This window comes from Cinclus cinclus, chromosome 7, assembly GCF_963662255.1.
Source record: "Cinclus cinclus chromosome 7, bCinCin1.1, whole genome shotgun sequence".
NCBI lineage: Eukaryota > Metazoa > Chordata > Aves > Passeriformes > Cinclidae > Cinclus > Cinclus cinclus.
The window spans coordinates 12,877,732-12,900,250 of record NC_085052.1 but is presented as its reverse complement, the minus strand read 5'-3'; the positions used below and the strand labels follow the sequence as shown (position 1 = coordinate 12,900,250).

The window sequence follows — 22,519 nt, the reverse complement described above, 5'->3', positions numbered from 1 at the left end:
TCCCCAGGAGCTAAGAGGATCAGCAGAAACCAGTTCCGGGCGGCCCCAAGGCCAGGACTCAGAACCCACCTGACCCCACATTTCACAGGCACCCCTCACTGTGGGGACTGATACACCCTTGCCCCAAGATCTCAACACTGGGGAGGGGGCAGCACCTGTGTTCTACCCTACCCCTTCACAGTGGCAGCAGTTTTCAGAGCTGGGGGAGAGCAGGGGCCACCCACATCCCCACGGCTCCCAAAATCATAGGGGTTGGAGGCCCCTTCAGCCCTCCAAGCATGGGGCAAGGGTAGGCAGCATCTCAGATCTCGGTGGCTGTTATCTCCTCAAATGGTGGGTCAGGTGGATCACAGGGCTCAGGCAGGGGGTCCTCGCCCTGAAGCCGGAGCTGCTGGAGCCGCTGCTCGAGCCGCCGGTTGCGCCGGTACATCTGGATGTAGCTGTACTGCAGCTGCTTCTGGTAGCGGATGACCCGCTCCTTCTCGCCCTGCCACGTGCCACGTTCTTGCTCGAAGGCATCCCGCTGCTCTTGCCCACGCCGTCGCTCCAGGGCCACCTCCGCACGCAGCCGCTCCAGCTGCCGCCGCAGCCCCACACTGCCCCGGAGATCCTCGCTGGCTGAGGGGCATCCTTCACCAGGTGGGGGGCAACCTTCAGCGGTGCCTGGTGGGCATCGCCCACGGGCAGCTTCCCGCAGCCCCATCACCTCCTGCTCGAGCCGGCTGGCTTTGGCACGGAAGAGGTCGGCCTCGCTCTTGCGGCGCTGCAGTTCATTGGCGCAGACCTCCAGCTCCAGTGCCTTGAGGCGGGCAGCCTCCTGCAGCCCCTGCGCCCGCCGCTCGCCTGCCTGCAGCTGCGCCCGTGCCTCCCGCAGCTGACCCCGCAGCCCCAGCAGCTCAGCGCCCCGCTGCGCCAGCTCTGCCTGCGCTTCCTTCAGCTGCTGCTTCAGCAGAGAGATCTCCCCCGACTTCTGGCACACCTGTGGGGACGACGGGGTTCAGATGTTGGTCAGGACCCCCCAGCCACAACCTGCACCCCCTTACATGCCTGGCGCTGCTGGGTGACTCACCTCCCACTTGGTCTCCTCCAGCCGGGGTGCCAACTCGGTGCGCTCCCGCTGGAAGGAGGCACAGCGATGCTCCAGCAGCTCATGCTCCTGCAGCAGCTGGGTCAAGTCCTCCTGCAGCTGTTTCTTCTCCTGCTGCAGCTGCAGCACCTGGAGCTGCAGGACCTGCTGCCCTCGATGTGCTGCATGGGCCGCCTGCCGCGCCTGGGCTGCACAGCGCTGCCGCAGCCCCTCCAGCTCCTGCTCACACCGACGCTGCTTCTCCTCAAACACCTGGGCCAGGGGATGCACAGGTGCTGGGAGGGTAGCACGGTACCCTCCCACTTCACCTGCCACCTCCAAGATCAGCATCACAAGGAGAGGGCAGCACATCTCACCCAGATGGAGGAAGAGTCCAGGAAGAGTGTGATGTGGTGGTACACACCTCCTCATGCTCACCTATCCTTCCACATGATTGGGCCCCCTGTGTTAGCACCCCCAAAGCCTATAGGGCTCCTCCAGCTCCATCACAAGCAGGGAGAAGCCACAGGTCCCAGGCTCATTCAAAAAAGGGCACCCCAAGATAAGGCACCCCAGTCTGTACAACTGGCCCCATGGGCCATACAGGGCTCCCCCTACATGGACCACCCAACAGGTGGGAAAAACCCACATACCCAGACCTACAGGAAGAAGTATCCCCCTTCAAGGGTCTGTAATGGGTCCCCAAAGTGAGTCCCTACTCCCAACAAGAGGGTATGTCCACACCTGTCTCCAGGGAGAGAGAGAGGTAGAGGACATGCAGACACCAGGGACATACCTGGCAGATGGCCACCTCATTTTCATCCAGGCTGTCACGCAGGAGCCGTAGCTCGGCCTCCCTCTCCCGCAGCTTGTCCTCCAGCTCCCGCACGAGCATGGCCTCCTCTCCAGGCAGCGGAGAGCGCCCGCAGGAGCCACTCTCCGAGGAAGGCCGGCCCCGGCCACTCAGTGAGCCCGTGCTCTTGCTGGAGGATGAGCGCCCGCTGTCCGAGTTGGAGGGACGGCAGCTCCCCAGAGGGTCGAGGGGGCCATGAGGGGTGGTTGGCAGGGCACCCACCTCTGGGTGCTGGCTGCAGCCCGTGCTGTAGGTGGGCAGGCTGGAGAGGGAGTTGCGCCCTGAGTCTGAGAGGGTGCTGGCACGGCAGCTCAGAGAGCCAGGCTTCTCAGCACCCAGCAAGTGGGTGAGATTCACCTGGCTCTCCGAGAGTCCCAGGCGCGTGCCTGGCTGGGCATTCCGAAGCTTCGATACCACTGGCTTGAAGGCCATGGGGCGGATCAGGGTCTTCTCCACATTCTGCCAGGAAAAGAGGGGAGAGTGAGGGGTTGGGGAGGACCCATTAGCCCCAAAAAGGGCTGCCTAAGAATGTTACAGTGGGTGCCCCCAGCCTGATGCCTTCACAGCCCAAAGGAGACAGAGGCCAGTCACCACCCACTCCATCGCCTTTCCATGCGTGTCCAGGTGAGCTCCCCAAACACCCTTGGCATGATTAAGAGCACAGGGATTGCCACTTCCCCAGGGACACCAGAAATGTGGCCATATGACGCCATTTCACATAACTGAGCCAACAGCCCCAGTGTGGCACAAGGTGTAAAATCAAGACTGCAGCACACACCCACCCACCATGCTGCTGCCCCCCCCCCCCCACCTCTTCCAGCTTGCCAGAGACAGGTACAAGCTTGGGGGGTGGACCCTGAAGGTGATCACTTGGTGCTTGGTCATCACGGAGATCATCTGAGTCGCTACAGGCGCTGGCAGGAGAGGAGGCATCAAGCCAGTCACTGCAGAAGCCCCCATTGGCGTATGAGTGGGTGACACCGGGCACAGACACACGGGGCTCCTCAGGAGTGGCCCGGAGTAGCCCCTCCTGCTTGCAGAAGGAGGCAGTGGAGGGGTCCCCATCACTTGTGCAGTCGTGGTGAGGCCGGACGGGCAGGAGGCTGCCCACGCTGCCCATGGTGGCAGGGGGTGAGCAGGTGGTGGTGTGGAGCTGTGTGGCCCCCTCAGCAGCAGTCTCAAGGGGCACTGGCAGCGTCTGCACGATGGCCATGGCAGGGGGGCCCCCGGTGGGCAGGGGCGCCTGGGAAGCCTGCGGGCAAGGGAGACAGGGTATTAGCCATGGACACTGACAACAGTGCCCCACCATCCACCCAACTGGGCACAGGGCCATCCCCAGGTCCCCAGTCACCATACCCAATCTTATAGGTGAAGGTTGGCCCCAGGACAGAAGGAGATGCCAAAAGAACCAGACCAAAACCAGCATTAGGTGGGGGGAGTGGTACTAGCAAAACCCAAGTTGGCCTCAGTACCCCAATGGAGCAGCCTGGGGCTGTCAGGGGCTGTGGGGTGCTGGTGGCATTGTAGGGCAGTGGCGATGCAGTCCTGCCTCATGCCGTGCCCTGGTGTGACCCTGCCATGGGAAGTGTGCCAGGACTGGAGGCGAATCCCGAGAGGCCTGCAGAGAGCTGGCTCACAGGCAACCTGCCCGCCTGTCTGCCCCATGGGCATCTACCAGTGCAGCCTCACGGAGAGCTGAGGACAGCCCCACACACCAGGGTCAGCCACCTCCTCTGCCCCACAGCCCCCAGCTCTCAGCAGTGACACCACAGAGCCTGCTTTCCACCTCAAACCATCCACAGTGGGGCACAGGTTTCCCTGGAGAGGGCTACTATGGGGGAAGCTGCCAGGTGGGCACCAGGCTCTTTCCCGGCCCCAACACACGGAGGCTTGTTCCCTCCCCCTCCAGCTGGGGGGGCTCTGCCGGTCTCTGCTGTGACTCCCCCTGCCCCAAACCCACACCATACGCCCGCGTGACGGGCGCCAGCCGACGGGCCGGATCCATCCCCGGCTGCCTCATCGCATCTCGCACATGGCTGCCGCTGGCACAGGGCGCGGGCGGGGGGGTGGCGCTGCCCGCACGGTCTCGCCCGACGAGCTGTCACCTGAAATCAATCCGCCTGCCAGAGCCCGGGGAGGGGCGAGCAGGGGAGAGATGCCGGCGAACCAGCCCCCCCCGCCACCGTCACCCCCACCGGCACGTGCCATCCCCAGGCACCGTGACCTCACACCGTGCTCGAGATACCCTTTGGTGGGCAGGTGGGGGATCCCCCCCTCCACAGCTCCGCTCACCTCGCCAGCCGCTGCCCATCCGTCCGGTCCTCTCGGGCCCCCGCACCGTGAACAGGGCTCCGCCGGCCCCTGAAGCGGGAAGGAGGAAGAGGAGAGTGTCAGGGGGCTGAAGGGTGGCAGGGTCCCCCGTGCTCCCCGCTGCCCCCTCCCCTCCAAGTCCCCTAGCCGGCAGGGCCAAGGCAGGTGGTGCCAGCGTGGCACTGAGGGTGGCAGGGGAGCCCGGCGGCGGGTGCGCTGCTCCTGGCACTCAGGGTGGGCTGCGGTCACCCCGGGAAGTGTGGTGGGGACAAGAGCCCGCCACTGGGGACCTGCTGCTGCCAGAGGAACAGGAATCAGGGATCAGGAACAACGAAGGGACATCTAATGTGTGTCGTCCCCCCCCCCCCCGCCCAGCCAGTCAAGACACAGTACCCCACCCCAGCTAAACTCCCCCAGGATGGATGTGCAGGTCAAGGGGACGGACAGCCCTGGGGACAGGGGGTCCCTGCACAGCCCGGAGGGGACACGGTCACTGCTGGGGCCGCGCCAGGCAGGCGGTGGGAACAGACTCCATCTTCTCCCTCCCCCCAGCCCCCGGCCTGCCGAGAGGGTCCCACCGCCGCCCGCGGAGGGAGGGAGTGCCCAGTCCGGCCTCCAGCCACCCAGTAAAACCAGTCACCAACTGGGGTGGCGTCACTTACAGCCACTCCGGCCGGAACACAGCGTTGCCGGATCCCACCGTTCCGACCCCTAAATGGCAAGGGAACACTAGGTCCCTGCTCGGACAGATCCCACCCTGAGCTGCTGTGGGTATTCCGGGGCATCGGGGACCCCCGTGCCTCGACGGTATCGCAGGGCCACTCCAGGGCAGGGGGAATCAGGGCCAGCCCCCGTCCCTCCCCACGTATCCAGCACATGTGGGACGGACACCATCCATGCCCGGCTGTGCCCCTCTCCAGGCCCCCGGCATCCTGAGGTTCCCTCGATGATGCTGCCCCCCTTGCCCCCTAGCGTCCCCCCCCGCCCTCCCACCCACCCACCTTCCGCTGCCCCACCAAGCCCCAGAGCGCCAAGCCTGTCCCACGGTGCTTCCACCCATCCCAACCCCACAGCACCCTGAACTGCCCCCATGGTGCCCGAGGGCCCCACTGCCCTACAGCTCCCCCACACTGCCCTAAACCATCCCCAAAGTTCCCCACGACACCCCTAAAATGCTTCACGGCGCTCCTGGGCCTCTACTGCACTACACCGTCCCTAAAGTGCTCCTAAACCACCCCAAAGTGCTCCAAAACATCCTCAAAGTGCCCCACAGCAGCCTAGGCCTGCTCTGCCCCATAGCTCGCCCCTGAAGTGCCCCGCGACCCCCTCAACTACCACACTGAGTCCCTGGGCCTCTGCATTCGCAGGACCGTCCCGAAGTGTCCCTGAAATATCCCCAAAGCACCGCACGGAGCTCCAGGGCCGCCGCTGCCCCCCCAGCCCCCGGACTCTCCCCAAATGGGCCGTGGGGGACCCGGCCCCACAACACTCCAAGCACCGGCAGCTCCCCCAAAGCACCCTGCCACCCAACTCCCCGGAGCGCCCCCGCGCCCCGCCGGCGCCGCGGGACCCCCGGGCGCCCCCGGCCCGGCCCCCGCACTCACCGCGGCCCCGCCGCCGCCTCCCGCTCCGCGCCGCGCCCCGGCCCCGCCCCGAACAGGCCCCGCCCCTCACAGCCACGCCCCCCCCGCGAGGCCGCCCCCGCGCGAGGCCACGCCCCCCGGGCAGGGGCCGGGGCCGGGACACGGGGGGCACTCCCGCCCGGTACATTCCCAGTCACGGCCATTCCGAGGGATTCCCGGAGCTCATCCCCTTCTCTCCCCCAGCCAAGCTCCTCGTCTCAGGGCTCTGCAGCCCCAAAGTGTCCCTAACCCTCTGAGATGAAAAACCCTCTAGATTACGCCCCCTTCGGAATTATTTGGCGAGCCCAGCACCCTGCTACGGGGCCTGTGGACCTCTGCCCCGCTTGACATCACCCTCCAGCCTTTAGTGGAGACCCAAACTGGGGACAAAAGGAGAATAAAATAAACCCTCAAAAAACCACCTGCTCCCCAGGGTCTGGGATCAGCCAAGGCCCCCGCCCCCCCCCCCCCCCCACAGGCTCAGGCTTCTTTACCCCCTCTGGGACCCATGGAGGGGTTGGTGGGAGATGGGGCACTGAACTATCCCACTGCCTTATTTCCACTTTAGAGCCCCATGACAGCACTTCGCCTGAACTAGACTGGCTAAAATGGAAGCCAGTTAGATGGAGGGGACCCTTGGGTTGAGGGGCAAAACCCGTAGCCCCCACCCACACCACCATGTGAACTCTGACCCAACTCCACTCCCCCCTGCCTTACCTCTGTTTCCCCAGAACCCTCCTCTGCCACCACCCTCGTCCTACCTGTGGGTGCTCACACCTGCACTGACAGCACTCAAGGGTGCTCTCCAGGCAAGCTGGTGCACCCCGGAAACCCGGGGCTGGGTGTGTACCATCTGCCTGCTCTGGGCCCTCATTATGGCTCAGGTTGAAACTATTCCCAGCATGGAGGCTGGTAATAATTCAGTGTGCCAGGGCTGGGGCAGGATGCTCAGCACAGCAGGGACATCATCAGGGGGCCATGTCCTCCCTGGCCAGGGTACCCTACCCAGACCCAGGGCACTCCAGTCACAGAGACAGAAAAGGCACTCATATTTATGCTTTATTAAAACTAGAAAGGGAAAAAAAAAAATCAAAGGGATTAGACCAAGATCCAGCCATGGACACTTCCTACCATGGCAAGGATTAGTCAGGTCACAGTATTTGCTGCCCTCAGCCCTGAGGGCAGGGGGGATCGCAGTGCCCCACCCCCAAACCCAGCAGAGCAAGGCAGGACTGTTCCCTACATGGTTTTATTGCTGGTGATGCCCCCCAGAGAAAGGGGCTTGGGAGACCCTGAGCAAAGGGAGCTAGGTCAGGTGTCAGCTGAGTGGGTAGAACCAGCAAGTTCCATGTAACACCTGCTCCCACCCCAGAACATGAGCCATCCACAGTCTCCCACACTTTCCTTCACCATCTTTTCCTTGCTGGCTGCATCCCATGCAGGATTGAGCCCACAGACCCCATTTGTGACAGGGGGGTTTCTATGTGTCCCTTTGCATAGCTGTCCCCACAATCCCCCCCACCTAGCCACAGCTCAGGATTTCAGCTCCATTTCAGACACAATTTAACAACCTGCTCCACGTCCAGAGATACCAAAGTCCTCAACCTGCAGATCAGCCTCACCATCATCCATCTTACTCTGTGCCTCCACTCCTCCCACGTTCCCAGCACTCAGCACCAACACAGAGCAGCCAGTGCTTGTCAAAGCACCTTTCCCAGCCACTCTTTGTTAGCATGAGACCACTCCTCCTCTCATGGTGGCTCCCCATCTCAGAGACACTGTGCTGGTGGTCAAAAGGTTTGTTCATGCAGGAGAAAGGGCCACAGAGGTTCATGGGAGATGCTTCCAGGGAAGAGGAGCTGGCATATTCCAGCCTTGGGCTGCCAGACCTGGTATCTATTCCTCCAGATGAACTGAGGATGAGATCTCCTGGGCTCATGGCTTCTTGGAGGCTCCTGAGCCTCCCTCCACGATTTTGTTGGCTGAAATCTCCTTCTCCTCCTTCACTTTCTTCAGCCTGACCTTGCTTTTGGAAGACGAGAAGGAGAGCGAGGCCTTGCTGAACTCCAGTGGGAAGATACCCACGTCCCCGTCAAAGCGATTCTTGGACACCTGCAGGTAGCGCTTCCCTGGCCCTGTCACCAGCTTACGGTCCTGCAGGATGAGGACGTTGTCGGCCTCCTGGCTGGCCTGGGGAGAAGAAAACATCTCCAGGAGGGTGCCAGGAATGCTGCCAGAGTGACAGACCTCAGAGATGCTCAAAAACACTTGCCCAGCTCCTTTAAACTCTATTACAGGACACCCCAGGCCACAGCAACTCCAGCATTTCCCCAGCACCAACCCCTTGTGTTCCTCTGGAACATCTAGTGACACACCAGGTACATCCTGCACCACAGCCCACCCCGGGGAAATGGGATCATAGGAGGGCTGTGCATAGAAAGCACCTCCTGCCCACTACTGCAGGTCTGGTCAGCATCACAGAATAGTGGTCACTTGAGAATACTCAAGAGAGCCCATCCCCACACCCTCCCTAACTCCCACTTTAATTATGTCCTACTACATTCCACTCAGTCAGTATTAATTAACTGCACCTAAAGCCCCAACAGAGCTTTAGCTGACAATGGGTTTGCTCTCTGCCTGCATCAGGACTCTGGGAGATGTCCCACACCTTGTAAGTCTCCAGTGATGATCCAGGGTGCTGATGGCAGCCCAGCATGTACTAGCTCCTTTCTGGGAATACACAGTGCCAAAGGGTCAGGAAGAGCTACCCTGGCCCAGCTCACCTTGGCAGAACCGAAGATGGAGGCTGTCTGCAGCTCTTTCTCATCATCCTCTTTGCGAGGATGGATGATCAGGGTGATGTGGCACGTGTTGTCTGTGGCAAACTTGCGGAAGGCACCAACGATGTAGTCCTGGGCAGCAAGCCTGCCACAGCAGCAAGAATGGGGTCAGGGGGTGGCATTGCACAGTGGCAGGGGGCAGCAAGGTGTTGATCCCCACAGCAGAAACCACCCAGGAACATGAGGCAAACAAGCCCACACAGGAAGAGGGATGTGGCATGGCAAGGATGGCTGGTAACCTGCTCACCCCTTCCCACCTCTTCCTCCCTAGGGCACTAGTTGCCCTTTAATGAAACAGGGTGGCCAGACAGGAGTAAAGGCGACACCCTGTGTCGGTCCCCAGTTCCTGGCATGACACCTGACAGGGACAACTCCAGCCATGAGTGTGGCAGAGGAAGGGTCAGACTGGTGAAGGGTACCTGTCCACAGAGAAGTGCTCGTGTCCCATCATGAACTGGAGATTGTCAACGATCACGTGGGTGATGTCATACATGTAGACTGCATGCTGCATGGTGTCAATCACTGTCCTGAGCAGGGGAGATCAGGATCAGCTCCAGCAATCAGTGGAGGTAGGGATGGGAAGCTGAGCCAGGCAAAGGGATGCAGAGAAAGGCTGGGTCCTGATGGGACCTGGGCACATCCCACCTCAGCATCTCCCCCACTGTATAACAGCCCATCCCCCAAGTAAAGATAGTTGGGATCAGAAGGACTCAGCTGCTGCCCACACAGTCCCATTGCCCTGCAATGCCCCCAGCCCACAGGGATCCTCAGGGCATATAGGGATGCATACAGGTGCCACAGTGCCTGATGAATAAAAGGAGATGGAGCTGCCTGTCCTCCCTCTTCAGCCAACAACAGCACTGCAGGTAAGCAGGGTGTGAAGGGACATGTCCTGCCATGGGCACGGGCTGGCTTCAGAGCAGCAGAGGGTCAAGTCCCCTCCTTCAACCCCACCCCAGAGAGTGTCTGTGAGAGTCCCCGTGACAGGAGGAACACAGGTGGTTGGCCACACAGTCCCCACACACCAACCCTGGGACTTGAACAGTATCAAATCTCCTGCCAGCCCCAAATCTGTGACTCACTGCGGGGGAAGAGCCCCAGCTCCCCAAGGCCCTGCAGCACATGCCGTGAGGGGTAAATGCCACTGGGAATGGAGGTGCAGGACCATACTTGATGTTCTGCTGGCCATGGAAGGTCATGAAGTAGAGCGGGAGCTCCTCGAAGCGATCAGCCCACTCATCGTACAGTTCCAGCTGGTCCTCCAGGCGCCGACCAGCAAACTGCGTCAGCATGATTTTGGCCAGGCGGACGTTGTTGATCTCAAAGCTGCCCCACAGCGTGCACACGCCCTGCATGCACAGGTCCAGTGCATACTCACTGATAAACGTGGTCTTCCCACTGCCCGTTGGGCCTGGTACAAGGACAACAACAGGAGAATTAGCTGGGAGAGATGATCTGACCCATCCTGATTGTGCTGGGAGGGTTGTTTGGAGGTGGAAGCGCCAGGGAGCAGGGTAACAGAAGCCCATCTGCAAAACTCACAGCATAAACAGACTTCTTGTGCCACACTACACACCTGGGTGCTTGGGCATGGCCTTCCACAGCTCATGGGTCCCCACAGGTCCCAGTGACCGGGGTGAGCACAGGGAGGGCTCAGGGTGGCAGGTGGGAGCAGGGGTAAGGGACAGCCCAGGACTTCCTACACTGCCCCAGGCAGGGAGCCCTTCACCACATTGGCATGTACGGTCCCACCGACCTGAGGAATGCACCCCAGCCTCTCACACACTTGCAAGACAGGCTTAGCAAAAGCCTTGAGCGGAAAGAGACCTGAAAGATTCGTGAAGCACCACTCCCAGGAGGGTGAAGCCACCAAAGACCCCTTTTCTCACCTTGTCCACCAGTCATTGTGCCGATTACCTGTGAAGATGGTGAGCTCCCCTCTGCGGTGCCCTTTGAGGAGCTTGTTGAGCTCGGGGAAACGTGTCCACTTGACGCCAGACACCTGCTCAGTGTTGACCAGCTCCCCGAACACCTCCTCACGCAGCTGCCGGAAGGAGATGATGGATTTGTGGCTAGCCAGCAGGGCAGAACGCAGGATTTTTGTGACGTTCAGGCCCTGGTTCAGAGCCTCCAAGGGTCGGGGTTGCAGGCTGCCAGGGCGCACCAGAGAGCAGCGCTTGAGGCTCAGCTTGCGAGCAAAGAGCTTGGCAGCTTCCCAGGAGCGCAAGTCCTCGCCGAGCCACAGCGTGATGCGCTTGAACTGCTCCAGGTAGGGGAGAAGGGTGGGAGGCAGACAGCTGGCCCCCCGAGGCAGGGCCACGCTGGCCACTCCTGCAGCTTGGTGCAAGGCCAGGGCATCCAGCTCCCACCCAGTTAAGACCAGTTCTGTGTCTCGGCGGCCAATCAGGGACAGCCCAAAAAGATTGCGATAGGACTCGAAGCGGGGTAAAGTCTCTTCCACGTAAGTTATCGTGCCCCCCTTTTTCTCCACCCTCACGAGCTTCAGGCCCTTCAGGGTCGCATCTTGAGGGCTAAACCAGGGGAAAACGAGAGACCTGGCAGTCCTCAGATAACGCACACCGAAGCGCTTTAAGGTGGTATCTGACACCTGGGAGATACCAAACAAAGCCTTGGTCTCCTTGGTTTCCTTCTCATCCAGCAGCTCCCAGAGCGGCAGAGCCCGTTCCCAGATGCAGCGGGCATCCTCGCGAGCCTGTCGCATTTCCTCCTCCATCTCCTCCGAGCTGGCAGGGGGAATAGGGGTAATGCCACGGTGCCGCATTTCCACGTTAGCCTGGAAGTCCTGCCAGGTGCCCTCGGCCAGAGTGGCTGTGCACAGGAAACTGCCCGTGGTTTTGTCAATGAAAAGCGTGAACGGGGCATTGGCGGACAGCGGCTGGTCTCCGCGGTCGCCGGTGAAGAGACTAGGGGTGTGCAGGCAGCTGTACCCATCGTGGAAGGGGATCTCCTGCGCCCGCAGATACTGCCGGATCTCGGTGATGGAGACGGAGGGCGCGGGCCCGTCGGGGGAGGGCAGCACGTCCTTCTTGTAGCGCCGCTGGCCGAGGCGGCCCGGCGCCCCGGGGCTCATCGAGGCTCCTTTGCTCCTGGCCCCCCCGCACAGCAGCGGCAGGAGGCGGCTGGCGGCTCTGCCGGGCCTCAGCGGCACCAGCGCCATCCTGACCGCCCTGGCACCCGCCCGCGCTGCCGCCGCTCCGCATGGGCGGCTCCCCCGCGGCCCCCGGCCCCGCAGAGCCGCTCAGGCCGCAGCCCCCACGTGGGTCCGCACGGACACCGCCATCGCCCGTCCCGCTCCCGGCGCGTCACTTCCCGGCGGGGCCGGGGCCGCCCCGTCCCGCCCCTCCCGCCGGTTCCGGCTCCGGGTGAGCGCGCAGCCATGACGGGCCGCGGGTCGCCCAGCCGGTTCCTGACCGCCGTGCTGCACAACGGCGTGGGCCGCTACGTGCGGCAGCTCCAGCGCCTGCAGCTCCTCTTCAGCCCCACCGCGGCCGACGCCCGCGGCGCCAGGTACCGCCGGAGGCACCGCCCGACTGCGGGGATGGGGCGGGGGGAGCCTGGTGACCCCTTAACTGGCAGGCCGAGTCTTCCCGTGCGCCTGTCAGCGTGGGGAAGGGACAGTGCTGCTGTCCCTGATCACACGGCAGCGGCGGGGTGGGACCCCCAACCTCCTGCGAGAGGAGGCAGGAGCTGGAAGGCGGCACCGGGGGCATCACCCCAAATTCTGCGCTGTGACCCCTCCCGTGGGCCCGGCACGGGCGGACGGCGACCCTAGTCCAGCGGCTGGGGCCGTTCGTCCCTTCTCTGGCCCGGCTAGGGCTGAGGGTCCCCTCTGGCCCCCAGGCAGTTCGTGGAGGAGGCGGCACAGGACTTCGCCCGGCAGCACCCCGATGTCGTCCTTTACGTGAGCCCCCACTCGGGCCCGGGCCCGGCCCCGGTGCTGCGGGCCGAGTACTGTGAGTGCTGGGGGTTTTGGGGAGGGGACGGGGACCGGGGTCTCCCTGCCCCGGCTCTATAGTACCTCTGCCCGGTGCAGATGGTGGTGGGGCAGCTGCTGTGGGATGGGGGAGCCGCAGCTGCCCCGCGGAGGGAGCAGCATGGGGGGAATCCCGGCCTGACCCCCTCGCTCTGCTGCAGTGAACGGGACGGTGCGGGAGGAGCTCATCGCCAGCAAGACGAGTGAGGAGATCGTGCAGCTGGCCACCAAGCTGGCCAACCAGTCCGGCCTGGACATCATCCGCATCCGCAAGCCCTTCCACACTGACAACCCCAGTGTCCAGGGCCAGTGGCATCCCCTCACCAATAAACCCTCCATCCTCACTGTCCAGGGCCCACGCCTGCAGCCCCAGTAAAGCCTCCTCCACCCCACATCTCTGCATCCATTTCTCCTGCCTTTAGAGGGACACTACTACACCGCGTCCAGACAGAGCCATTTTTATTGCTGGGGGGAATGTGGTGCTGTGCATGACGAGTGCTAGACACAGAGTGATGCCCCTTCTTGGGGGGGGTTGGGAGTGGTCTTGGGGGTGGCTCACGCCCCCTTCTTGCAGCAAAAACAAGGGCAGGGGCAGGGTGGCAGAGTGTGCAACTCTTGCCTTTTCCTAGTAAGCCTCACTCTCCTGGAATAGGAGACCTGAGCTGTAGCTCATGAGGGACCCTGGGGGTTGTCACCCATCTCTCTTGTCTCCCCTGCAGGGCTGAGCCCTTGGCAATGTCCTGATCATGGAGGTACAATAAAGGAACATGGGAGAGGATGTGGACACCCGTAGGTCTGTCCCTCCCCAGCTTCTCCAGCGTCACCACACTGTCACTGGAGCATGAGATGCTTTTGTCACCCCCATGTCAGGTTCCCCCAGGAGGTGGCAGAAGCAGAAACAGTTGGGAGTATTTAGCGACCATGGCTGCTCCTGGAAAGTGCCATGAAGACGACGAGAAGGCTCCAGAGGGAGGCAAGCCCTTGTCCAAGGTTCTTCCTCACTGTGTGAGGACACTTGCCTGCCCACGTGTTTTCCCACGGGTGACAGGGCTGTGCCTGAACCCCAGTTCACCAATAGCACTGCACAGGAGGGCAGAAACACTTTGTGCTTGGAGCTACAGGGCCACTGCAGACATCGGGGGCATGTGGATGGTTCACCGGTCCCTTGTCATGCTGTAGGGCACAGTGGTGGCTGCCAGTCCTGCTGCCAGTGCATCTTGCTGCTGCTGCTGCATCCAGTGCCCTGGGGAAAGGGAGCAGAGCCGTGTCATGGTTGGAGGCCCTGGGGGTACCACCTCCCTAGGGTACCCAGCCCCATATTTCACCTGTGGCCTCTTCGCCAGCTGCTCCAGGGTATTCAGGACATCAGCTTCTTGCCCTATCTCTTGTCCCTCGCCAAACCATCCTCTCCCAGAGAGGAGACCCTGAGGGGGCAGACATGGGACAGCGGGCAGGGGCTGGAAGCCACCGAGACCACCTCTCACAATGTGAGATGTGTCCAGAGCGCCTCTCCTGCCCGAGGGCTGGCAGCTGGGGAAAAACTTGCCAGCCCTACATCGGGAAGGGATCCTGTGCCCTGTGAGAGGCACAGGCACAGTATGTCAGCCCTCAGCCCCCCTTCATGTTCTTCACCCACCTCTCAGCAGCTATTCAGCTCCTCTGTGCCAAGGGACGCCCAGCAGGGCTGGCCAAGTCCACACATCCACAACAGCGTCTCTCTCCCACCTGGATGAACAGACAAAAACTCTCCCTCCCCATAGTGTCCACCTTCAGCCAGGTGCCAGCTCCTTTCTCCAGCTCGTGGCCACCGTCAGTGAGTTTTTATATATAAATAGAGCTCCAAATTTAAATAGATACTTTTTCCTTTTTTTTTCTGTACAGCAAGTTCTCAAAAGTGAGTGAAAAGGTAAAGGAATGAAAAGCTGGGCCCGGCCCAGCTCTGCCATCAAGGAGGTAGTTTTGCCTGAGTCTTGTAACACTGCTGGCAGAGGGTGGGAGAAGGGGCTGGAGGGGAGGAGGGTCCCACTGGCAGGACCCCCCTCCCCAGCCCCTACACAGAGCTCTCGTCCAGCTTTTCCACCAGTTGCGTGTGTTTTCGCTTCTCCAGAATTTTGCTGAGCTCCTCAGTGAAAGATGCACTGTAGAGTGGAGAGGCCAGTGGCTCCTCCTGCTGCTGCAGCAACATGTAGCTGTTGCCATTCATCTTGCGGAGGACACTGGGCAGAGCCCCCACGCCATTGGTGAGCTCAGCTGGCAGCGGGGGTGGCAGTGGGGGTACGGCAACCGGCAGCTCTTTGACTGGGGAGGTAGCAGCTGTGGGTGCCTCGCCAGGGATGATCCGCAGGCAGCCATCGGGGTAAGTGAGGTCTTCCTCCTCCTCCTCCCGGGGGCCCTTGCGCAGGCAGTTGGCTGAGACAGTCTGCAGCTCCACGCTGGCTGGCCGTGGCTCCCCTAGCACATACTTGCCCTTGCGCTTCTCCAGGCAGGACATGTACAGGAGGATGGTGCTGAGCACAGTGCAGAGCACCACCAAGGTGACGATGGTGGAAATGTAAGCCACCTTCATGTCATTGGTCGCCTGGCTGGCAGCGTGGGGTGATGGGGCAGCTGTAGGGCTGCGGGGCAGCTCGGGCAGCACGGTGAGGCTGTAGGTAGCCAACAGTGTCCGGAGCCCCTGCTCCTCCCCGTAGCAGCGGTACTCGCCACTGTGCTGGGGCAGCGTGCTCATCACCAGCAGCCCATCCACCCCCACACGCAGCCGGTCCTGCCCCATGCCCTGCACTTCGCTGCCGTTCAGCAGCCACACGGCTCGGGCCAGGTTGGAGCGCTGGTCGCAGGGCAGCAGCACATCATCCCCCTGCAGCACCGTCCGATTCTTCCAGGGCAGGGAGCCTGTGGGGATACGCACTGCTTTGCACCTCTCTCAGACATTCTAAAGGATGCTGGACACCAGCATCCTCATGGTCCTGAGAGGCAGCAGACACTCACCTCGTCCAAAGATGCTCCAGCATCCCTTGTTGCCACTTTGAATGTCCTGCACCAGCCCTGTGCTGCAAAGCATGGGCGGCTCAGCCATACAGCCTTGGCTGAGCCCACCCTTACAGGGGTCATGGCCACCAGGAGACCCACTGTCACATGCCAGACCTTTGAGGTTGGCTCTGGGGTGACTGTGCCACGGGGTCACATGAAACCGCATGGGATGGGGCAAGTGAAAGGTTCACGGGGACCCATCTGGGGACGGGCAACCCATCCCTACCTGTCTCTGGTGGCGATGGTGCGGCATGCCCTGCCGTCCCAGACACAGTAGGGGTCCCGGGCAAGGATGCAGTCATAGCAGGAGGCGTACCTGCTGCAGGAGGCCAGGGGCACCTGCACGATCCCACTGGCTGCCCCTACATACAGGCTCCTCTGTGGGGGAAAAGGCTGGCTCAGTATAGATCTGGCATGATGCTGTTGGGCTGTGGAGTGCCCCATGGTGCCCAGAGATCCACCCCCCAGCCCCACAGCAGAGCTCTCCCTTCATGGCTGTGCATGAGAAGGGCCCCCAGCTCCCAGTCAGTGCTGATGGCCAGGCTAGTTCGTTTCCCCAGGCTACCCTCTTGGGCTCCAGCACACATCCCGGGCTGGGGTGACCCAGGAGTCATGTCACCCTAAACAGCACAATGGCAGCTTCACAGCTCAAGCATGCCATGTGTGTGGTGTCCCCCTACTTGTTCCACCCCTCACCTGGATATGGGAGATCACCAGGCTCTCCACAGGCTGCAGGTCCCTGAACACCTGCACCTCCTCCACAATGTGGATGCCAGAGTTCACCACCACAGCCTTGTGGATCCAGCCATCCCCTGGAGAGCAGAGCAGGGAATTCAGGAGGGAATGTGAAGTGTGCCCTTTGCCCAGCAGAGGCCTGTCAAACTCATCTCACACTCACCTGTCCCCATGAAGAGCACATCATAGGAGCGGCCATCCAGGGCCATCACCCTGTCTACAGCCAGCTGGCTGTACACCACGTTCTTCTTCACCAGGAGCGGCTCCCCGCCAGCTGGCTTCACCTCCTCAAACATGAGCGGGTGCAGCTTGACAAAGTCCAGGACACTGTTGGGCAGGTCCTGTGAGGAGTTGTAGCCCTTCCTGCGGGAGTGGTCTGTGATGCACTGCCCAGGGAAAACAGGGGTCAGAGAGGAAGGTGGCTGCCCCATGCCCCCCTGCTCTGCACTCCTAGGCACTCACAGAGCCAGGCCGGGGCTCGGGCACTGCACCGTCGTAGCGGGACCATTTGTGAGCCCAGTCCTGGTACTCCATGTAGGGGCCCTCAAAGGCACGCTGCACTGCCGAGATGTTGTAGCGGCACACAGCCGAGGCCTCCATGGTCCTCCTGAGGAGCAGAACCTCACCTAAGCCTAGGCAGATACATGGGTACTCCCAACCAGCGCACCCCCAGGTGCTCAGCATCTGCCTGCACATCCCCTTGAGCATCACTGGCTCCCCTGGTGCTGCAGACTCATTTTGGCCGCTGGCCCACTCACCACTGTGTTGAGAGTGTGAAGGTGGCATAGAAGACAGTGCTGGCCCAGCCACCCCCATCCAGGCTGCAGACACTGCGCAGCACCTCATAGTAGGGGATGTAGCAGACCAGGCGTGCCTTCATAAAGGACGTCCACTTGCGCTGCAGAATCTTCTTCCCCCCCACATCACTCTGGGAGGGTGCAAAGAGCATTTCTGAGGGTGTTAATTCCCCTCCGCCTGTGCCTCAGTCTTTGCACAGGTGGAGGTTTGCTGCCCCCGCCCCAACAGGAGCAGTGCTGGGCTCTCTGTGGCTGGGAACATGCCTACCTTGCAGACACGGGCCACCCGGGCCACTCGGGCCGCCTGACTCTTGTCAAAGAAGGACGTGGTCTCCTCTCCTGCCCGCTCCATGAAGAAGTAGTAGATTTTATCGTCATCACCCACAGGGCTGTCCTTGCTCTCCCGGACCAGCACAGAGGTCACAAACTCAGCGTCTGGGGACACGGAGCAAGAGGTGGTGATTAGAGACCAACACAGAAGGGGGAATCCCTCCCTGCCTAAGTTCCTTCTCATAGCCAACCACACAGGACTCCAGAGCCACACCCAACACCTGGTCCACAATCTCCAGGGCAATGCACAGTGTCCCACAGCCAGTAACGCCAGCCACAGGACAGGGGTGGGATAGTGACATCTCACCATTCAGCCAGTGCAGCGGGGACTCCTCTGTTTTCAGTGGCCGCTGGTGCAGGTTCCTCCGAATGTCAGGGAGGCTCCGAAACTCGTAGCGTGTTGCTGTGTACAAGCCTCCATCTGTACAGGGCAGGTGTCCATCAGCATGGCCCTGCAGCCTGAGGACAGCCCCACAGCATCCCCATGCCCCAGGCAGACAAGTGGGGAGAGGACCAAGTCCTGATCTGCTAAGTCCTCTGCACATGGAACTCACGTAGCTGGCACCCCAACTGGGTGTTGGGGATGGGGCCATGGTCAGTGGCCACATGTCCCCACCAGCCCTGGAAAGGTGCTGCTTACCCACAATGAGGCCGGTGTAGCCACGGGCAGGGTCATATGGGCATTTCTCCTTGCCTTCCTCAAAGTGGGACGGCAACATGAACCTGTTGGCATCCTTGAGGGGGACAGGGAATCAGGTTAGACAGGAGGGAATAGACCCACCTCACCTGCCAGCCTCAGGCTCTCTGCACAGGCTGCTGGCAGGGATGAAGTGATGCCCACAGCCATCCCGTTGTCCAAGTAAGACAACCCCCCCCCCCAGCACCCCCCAGCTGGTCAGAGACCACACAGCCAGCCATAGCCCCCAGCCAAGATTGGGTAGAGAGCTCTGGTAGGAAGGGGAGCCCCAGCTAGGCATTGCAAGAGCACTGGGCAAGAGCCAAACAATGCAGCCAATATTCCCAGAGAGTGCCCAGTCGGCAGATGTTGCTCAGTCAGCCTGGGGTCCCCTCAGGTGCTGTCCATGTCATAGCAGGAGTTACTTTCTTTGGGTTTTGTAGTTCAAAGCATGTCAAATAATGACAGGGCCCTTCCAGCTTGGCAGCTCCTCCCCCCAGCTTCCAGTGTGTGCGATGGCCAAACCGGACCAGCAGCACAGCCATGGGAACAGGCACAGCCTCTCCAGGGCTCCCTGGCCACACTGCAGACATGGTCTCAGGGCCCCTTTTCCCCCCAGCTCAGGAGGGGAGGTCGGCAAATGGCAATTGAGTGTCCGTTGACTCAAGGAACCACTGAAAGAGGGTGAAAGTCCCACTGCCAGTAAAACAAGGCTGGTCTTGGACACTCTGCCATGAGTCACAACCATGTGGGGACTCTCAGACTGGCACAGGAAATTCCTGAGGAGGGGCTGCTGAGTCAGTCCTGCCCCTGTCACCCTTCCCTGGGCATGCATATCACCTGCCACTCTGCAGCCCCTCCTCTGGGGGGGAATTCTGCAACAGTAGGCACTGGAAGCCAGGTCCAGGGCTGGTGCATCCCATCCTGCTGAGCCCACATGTGTCCCCAATGGCATTGGTCCAACCCCAGCCCTCTTGTTTGGGGTCAGAGTACAACCCCAGCGCTGGGGTGTGGACTTAAGGCATCCGCATTATGGTGGCCACATCCTTAAATCTACTCACCTCAGCCTGGGAGTCACTCACCCCCACCATGAGCCAGGGAGGGGCAGGGACAGTGGTAGAAAGGGAGTGGGGCTGTGGGTTGAGGTGGTGGGAGAGGACAGGGGCTGCAGCTCTCCAGGGTGACACAGTGGCAGGGGATAGGTGGCAGCTGTGGGTGAGCCGTACTCACGATGGCAGCACAGAGCGGGTGGAAGGCGTAGGTCCCACAGGCATAGAGGTGGGTGCTGTTCAGCCGCTGCAGGAACCGCACATGATTGAAGCACTCGGTCTGCAGAGGGGGAGCCCAGGCATTAAAAGCTGGGGAAAGGGGGGACAGCCCCTCCCTGGCACCCACCCAGCGGCTCTACCTTGTTGTTTTTGCCCTTTTGCAGGCAGTCCATCTGCTTCTCTGGGGAGGCTTCCCAGTGGATCTGCAAGGGGAAGAGAGACTGCTACTGCGTGACCCCCATTGCTGCATGGTCCCCCTGTCACTGCAAGTTCCAGCTTTCATCAGAGCCATCAGAGACGATAAAATCCCTATTTATTTAGGGAGGGATAGTTGCTCAGAGCACAAGACAGCACCCTGCACACATCCCACCAGCCTGGGGTAAGAGTGGTCCCACACCCCAACCAATGGGCAGACCTCCCAGAGCGCTGCAGGAGCCTGGAGGATTTTGGGATACCCTTCCCTGGGAGAGCAAAAAAGTGTGATTCCCTCCCAGCCCCTCATTCTGCTGGGGTGTCCCTAAAGCAGACAGCTCTGAGCTTGGGGATGTCTCCCATCGCTGTCCCCATGCTGCCTGCCTGGAGAGAAGGACCAGGTGTCCACAGGGGACCTTGAGACAGACTTGGAGACATCACCTCCAGGCAAGACCTGAGACGGTGAGGAGGAGGTTGAGCAGGGATAGAGAGGCCATGATTTGGATGGAGACTGGACAGCGTGGGACAGGAGAGAACAACCAGGGGCAGAGGCCGGGCTCACCGTGTGGTGGGAGCCGTCGGCCACGTCACTGGAGTTGAGGGCGAAGATGGCTCCCCTGGCGCCCACGTAGAGGATGCCCCGGTCGTCCTCCAGCAGCAGGGTGCTGTAGTTGAGGGTGTGCGCGTTGAAGCGCCGGACTCCTGACAGCTCTGCAAAGGGAACAGGGGGCTGAAGGGGACCCCGGGGCAGGCACAGCGCGAGCCACTGGGAAAAAAACAAGAAAATGGAGCTGGACGTGGGTGGGATGGCTCTTACTGAGGTTATCAGGCAGACAGTGCTGGGTGACAGCAGGAGGAAAGGAAGGGAGGAGGTTTGGTAAAAGGCAAAAGGCACTAATTTGGCTCAGGCTCACAGAGGGAATTTCTCTACACTAATTAAAGCACAGTTCAGGGGTGGGAGCTGCAATGACTGTGCTGGGCACGGACCTACCATGTTGTTTGGGAAATTGCTGAAGAAAGCAGAAACATGCCAGCAGTGTCCCTGGCTCTGAACTGAGCCCAGCCAGCCCAAAGGGAAGGATAAAAAAAACATAACTAAAACTATCATACAAGGGGAGTGATTTTGCAGTATGACTGAGTGCTCCTGCCCACCAAGCCAATGAAACCATCCAATTTGGGGTGCTGAGAAGTGCAAGGTAGGACTCAGCCCTAGCCAGAGGGATCAGCAGGAAGTGAAAATTCTATGAGGCACAGGACCCTGTAGGCAGCTGGAAAAGGAATGAATCCCTGCCCTTCCCAAAAAAGAGGCATTGCCTAGTGAGAAAAGGGCACCTCAGCTGCTAATGAAACTCTCCCACCATCGATTGCTGAGCTGAGCCTCACTAATGAGGTCAGTGATGCCATGTGGATCCCCAAAGGACAAGGACACTGCTGGGCTCTCTGACACCACAGAGGCTGCAGGTCAAGAGCCCAGTGGCAATCAGAGAAAATAATGGAATAAAGTTTCCTGCAGACTATTTGGGCCATGAGATCCCAGCCCAGGTGTGATGCCCAGCTCAGGACATCCTCCAGTGGCTGCTGGGCAGGGCCAGGGGTTGGTCAGGGCTGGGTCCCTGTACATCCTTGTCCCCCTCTGGCTTTTGAGGAGATGATTTTGCCAGGCTTGCTTCTTTGGGGCACCCAATACCAGACAGCCATGTGAGCTCTGATTTCTGGAGCCCAGGGCATCAGAGGCCCCCGTGTAGCCACCCCCCCATACTAAGCCCCCTGCTCCAGGGGAGTGGCAAAGACTAGATGCAGTCACAATGCACCAAGGCCAGTGACAGCAAAATCCCAAACCTCACTCCCAGCACCAGGACCCACACCCCCTTACCATCAAAGGTGACTGTCATCCTGGGGGTGGCATCCAGGTCGGTGGCAGAGTGCCGTGATGGGTAGCCCAGGGCTGCTGCTGCCATGAAGAGAGTTGTCAGGAGATGTGCTGGACCTCCACTCATCTTCCTGCTCCCTTGGCAAGGGCAGCTGCCTCAGCTGCCGCCGCCGGGCCGGTGCAGCCAATCCTTGGCACGGTCTCTCCAGCACTCTGGGACAGGGCTGGCCACCAAACCCTCCTGAAACACAGAGCACTGTGTCAGACACTCCTGCTGTCCCAGCACCTCACAAGCAAGCAGGCAGGAGCCAGCTGCATACATACATGGATGCTTTACCCAGGACAGCTTCAGACCAGGGATGGCTTCAGGGAAAAACAAACCCTCATTTGCTAAAGAGGAAACTAAGGCAGAGCACAAGGCATGGAGCCTGCAGCCATCACAGAGCATTGAGGGGAGTTTGAACACAGTGACCTTCTGCAGAATCCCCCCAGGTCAGCAACCGTTCTGTCACAGCAGAGAGTTGCTTGCTGAGCACTTGGGTCAGCTGCTTGGAGGTACATTTTCCTCCAAGTCTTCTCTGGGTTCATCCCTCATTCACTCCCAGCCTTCTGCTCCTGCAGATGCCCCTGACTGAAAGTTACGGTTCAGAAGAGCCAGCTGATCCCCCATCGCATTTCATGCCCAAAAAGCAGACACATTTTTCCCTCAAAAGCAGAAAAACGGGCTCAGAGCCAAGCCCCTCTGAGTCTCTTGGCACACTTGGGTATCTCAAGACCCACTCCCCAGAGTGGCTGCAGCAAGAATGGCAGCAGTGAGAGTCTTGGGGAGCCCAAATCCTGTCCTCCTCAAAAGCCCAGTTGACCATGTCCTGCTGTGCAAGATACTTGCCCCCAGTTTTGCCCCCCCTGAAATTCTGAGACTCCAGAGGACTAAGG

The 22,519-nt window shown here is 60.8% G+C and overlaps 4 protein-coding genes across 4 annotated transcripts; 1 reads left to right on the top strand and 3 right to left on the bottom strand.

Moving 5' to 3' along the window:
- Positions 1-301: 301 nt before the first annotated feature.
- On the bottom strand, positions 302-3,147 carry LZTS2 (leucine zipper tumor suppressor 2). Its single transcript, XM_062496648.1, has 4 exons — positions 2,731-3,147; positions 1,863-2,378; positions 1,070-1,339; positions 302-979 (listed from the first exon to the last, which is right to left on the bottom strand). The coding sequence occupies exons 1-4, from the start codon at positions 3,130-3,132 to the stop codon at positions 302-304; spliced, it is 1,866 nt and encodes a 621-aa protein (XP_062352632.1). The 5' UTR covers positions 3,133-3,147.
- A 4,639-nt stretch (positions 3,148-7,786) lies between these two features.
- On the bottom strand, positions 7,787-11,869 carry TWNK (twinkle mtDNA helicase). Its single transcript, XM_062496714.1, has 5 exons — positions 10,609-11,869; positions 9,862-10,102; positions 9,111-9,218; positions 8,635-8,776; positions 7,787-8,041 (listed from the first exon to the last, which is right to left on the bottom strand). Exons 1-5 carry the CDS (start codon positions 11,867-11,869, stop codon positions 7,787-7,789), a joined length of 2,007 nt encoding a protein of 668 aa, XP_062352698.1.
- A 208-nt stretch (positions 11,870-12,077) lies between these two features.
- MRPL43 (mitochondrial ribosomal protein L43) lies at positions 12,078-13,070 on the top strand. Its single transcript, XM_062496448.1, has 3 exons — positions 12,078-12,219; positions 12,553-12,665; positions 12,847-13,070. The coding sequence occupies exons 1-3, from the start codon at positions 12,089-12,091 to the stop codon at positions 13,059-13,061; spliced, it is 459 nt and encodes a 152-aa protein (XP_062352432.1). The 5' UTR covers positions 12,078-12,088; the 3' UTR covers positions 13,062-13,070.
- A 1,665-nt stretch (positions 13,071-14,735) lies between these two features.
- On the bottom strand, positions 14,736-21,710 carry SEMA4G (semaphorin 4G). Its single transcript, XM_062496428.1, has 14 exons — positions 21,587-21,710; positions 20,276-20,424; positions 19,662-19,724; positions 19,484-19,582; positions 18,218-18,311; positions 17,885-17,998; positions 17,516-17,682; positions 17,209-17,378; positions 16,913-17,057; positions 16,614-16,836; positions 16,412-16,527; positions 15,942-16,093; positions 15,674-15,735; positions 14,736-15,592 (listed from the first exon to the last, which is right to left on the bottom strand). The coding sequence occupies exons 1-14, from the start codon at positions 21,708-21,710 to the stop codon at positions 14,736-14,738; spliced, it is 2,535 nt and encodes an 844-aa protein (XP_062352412.1).
- Between the last annotated feature and the right edge of the window lie 809 nt (positions 21,711-22,519).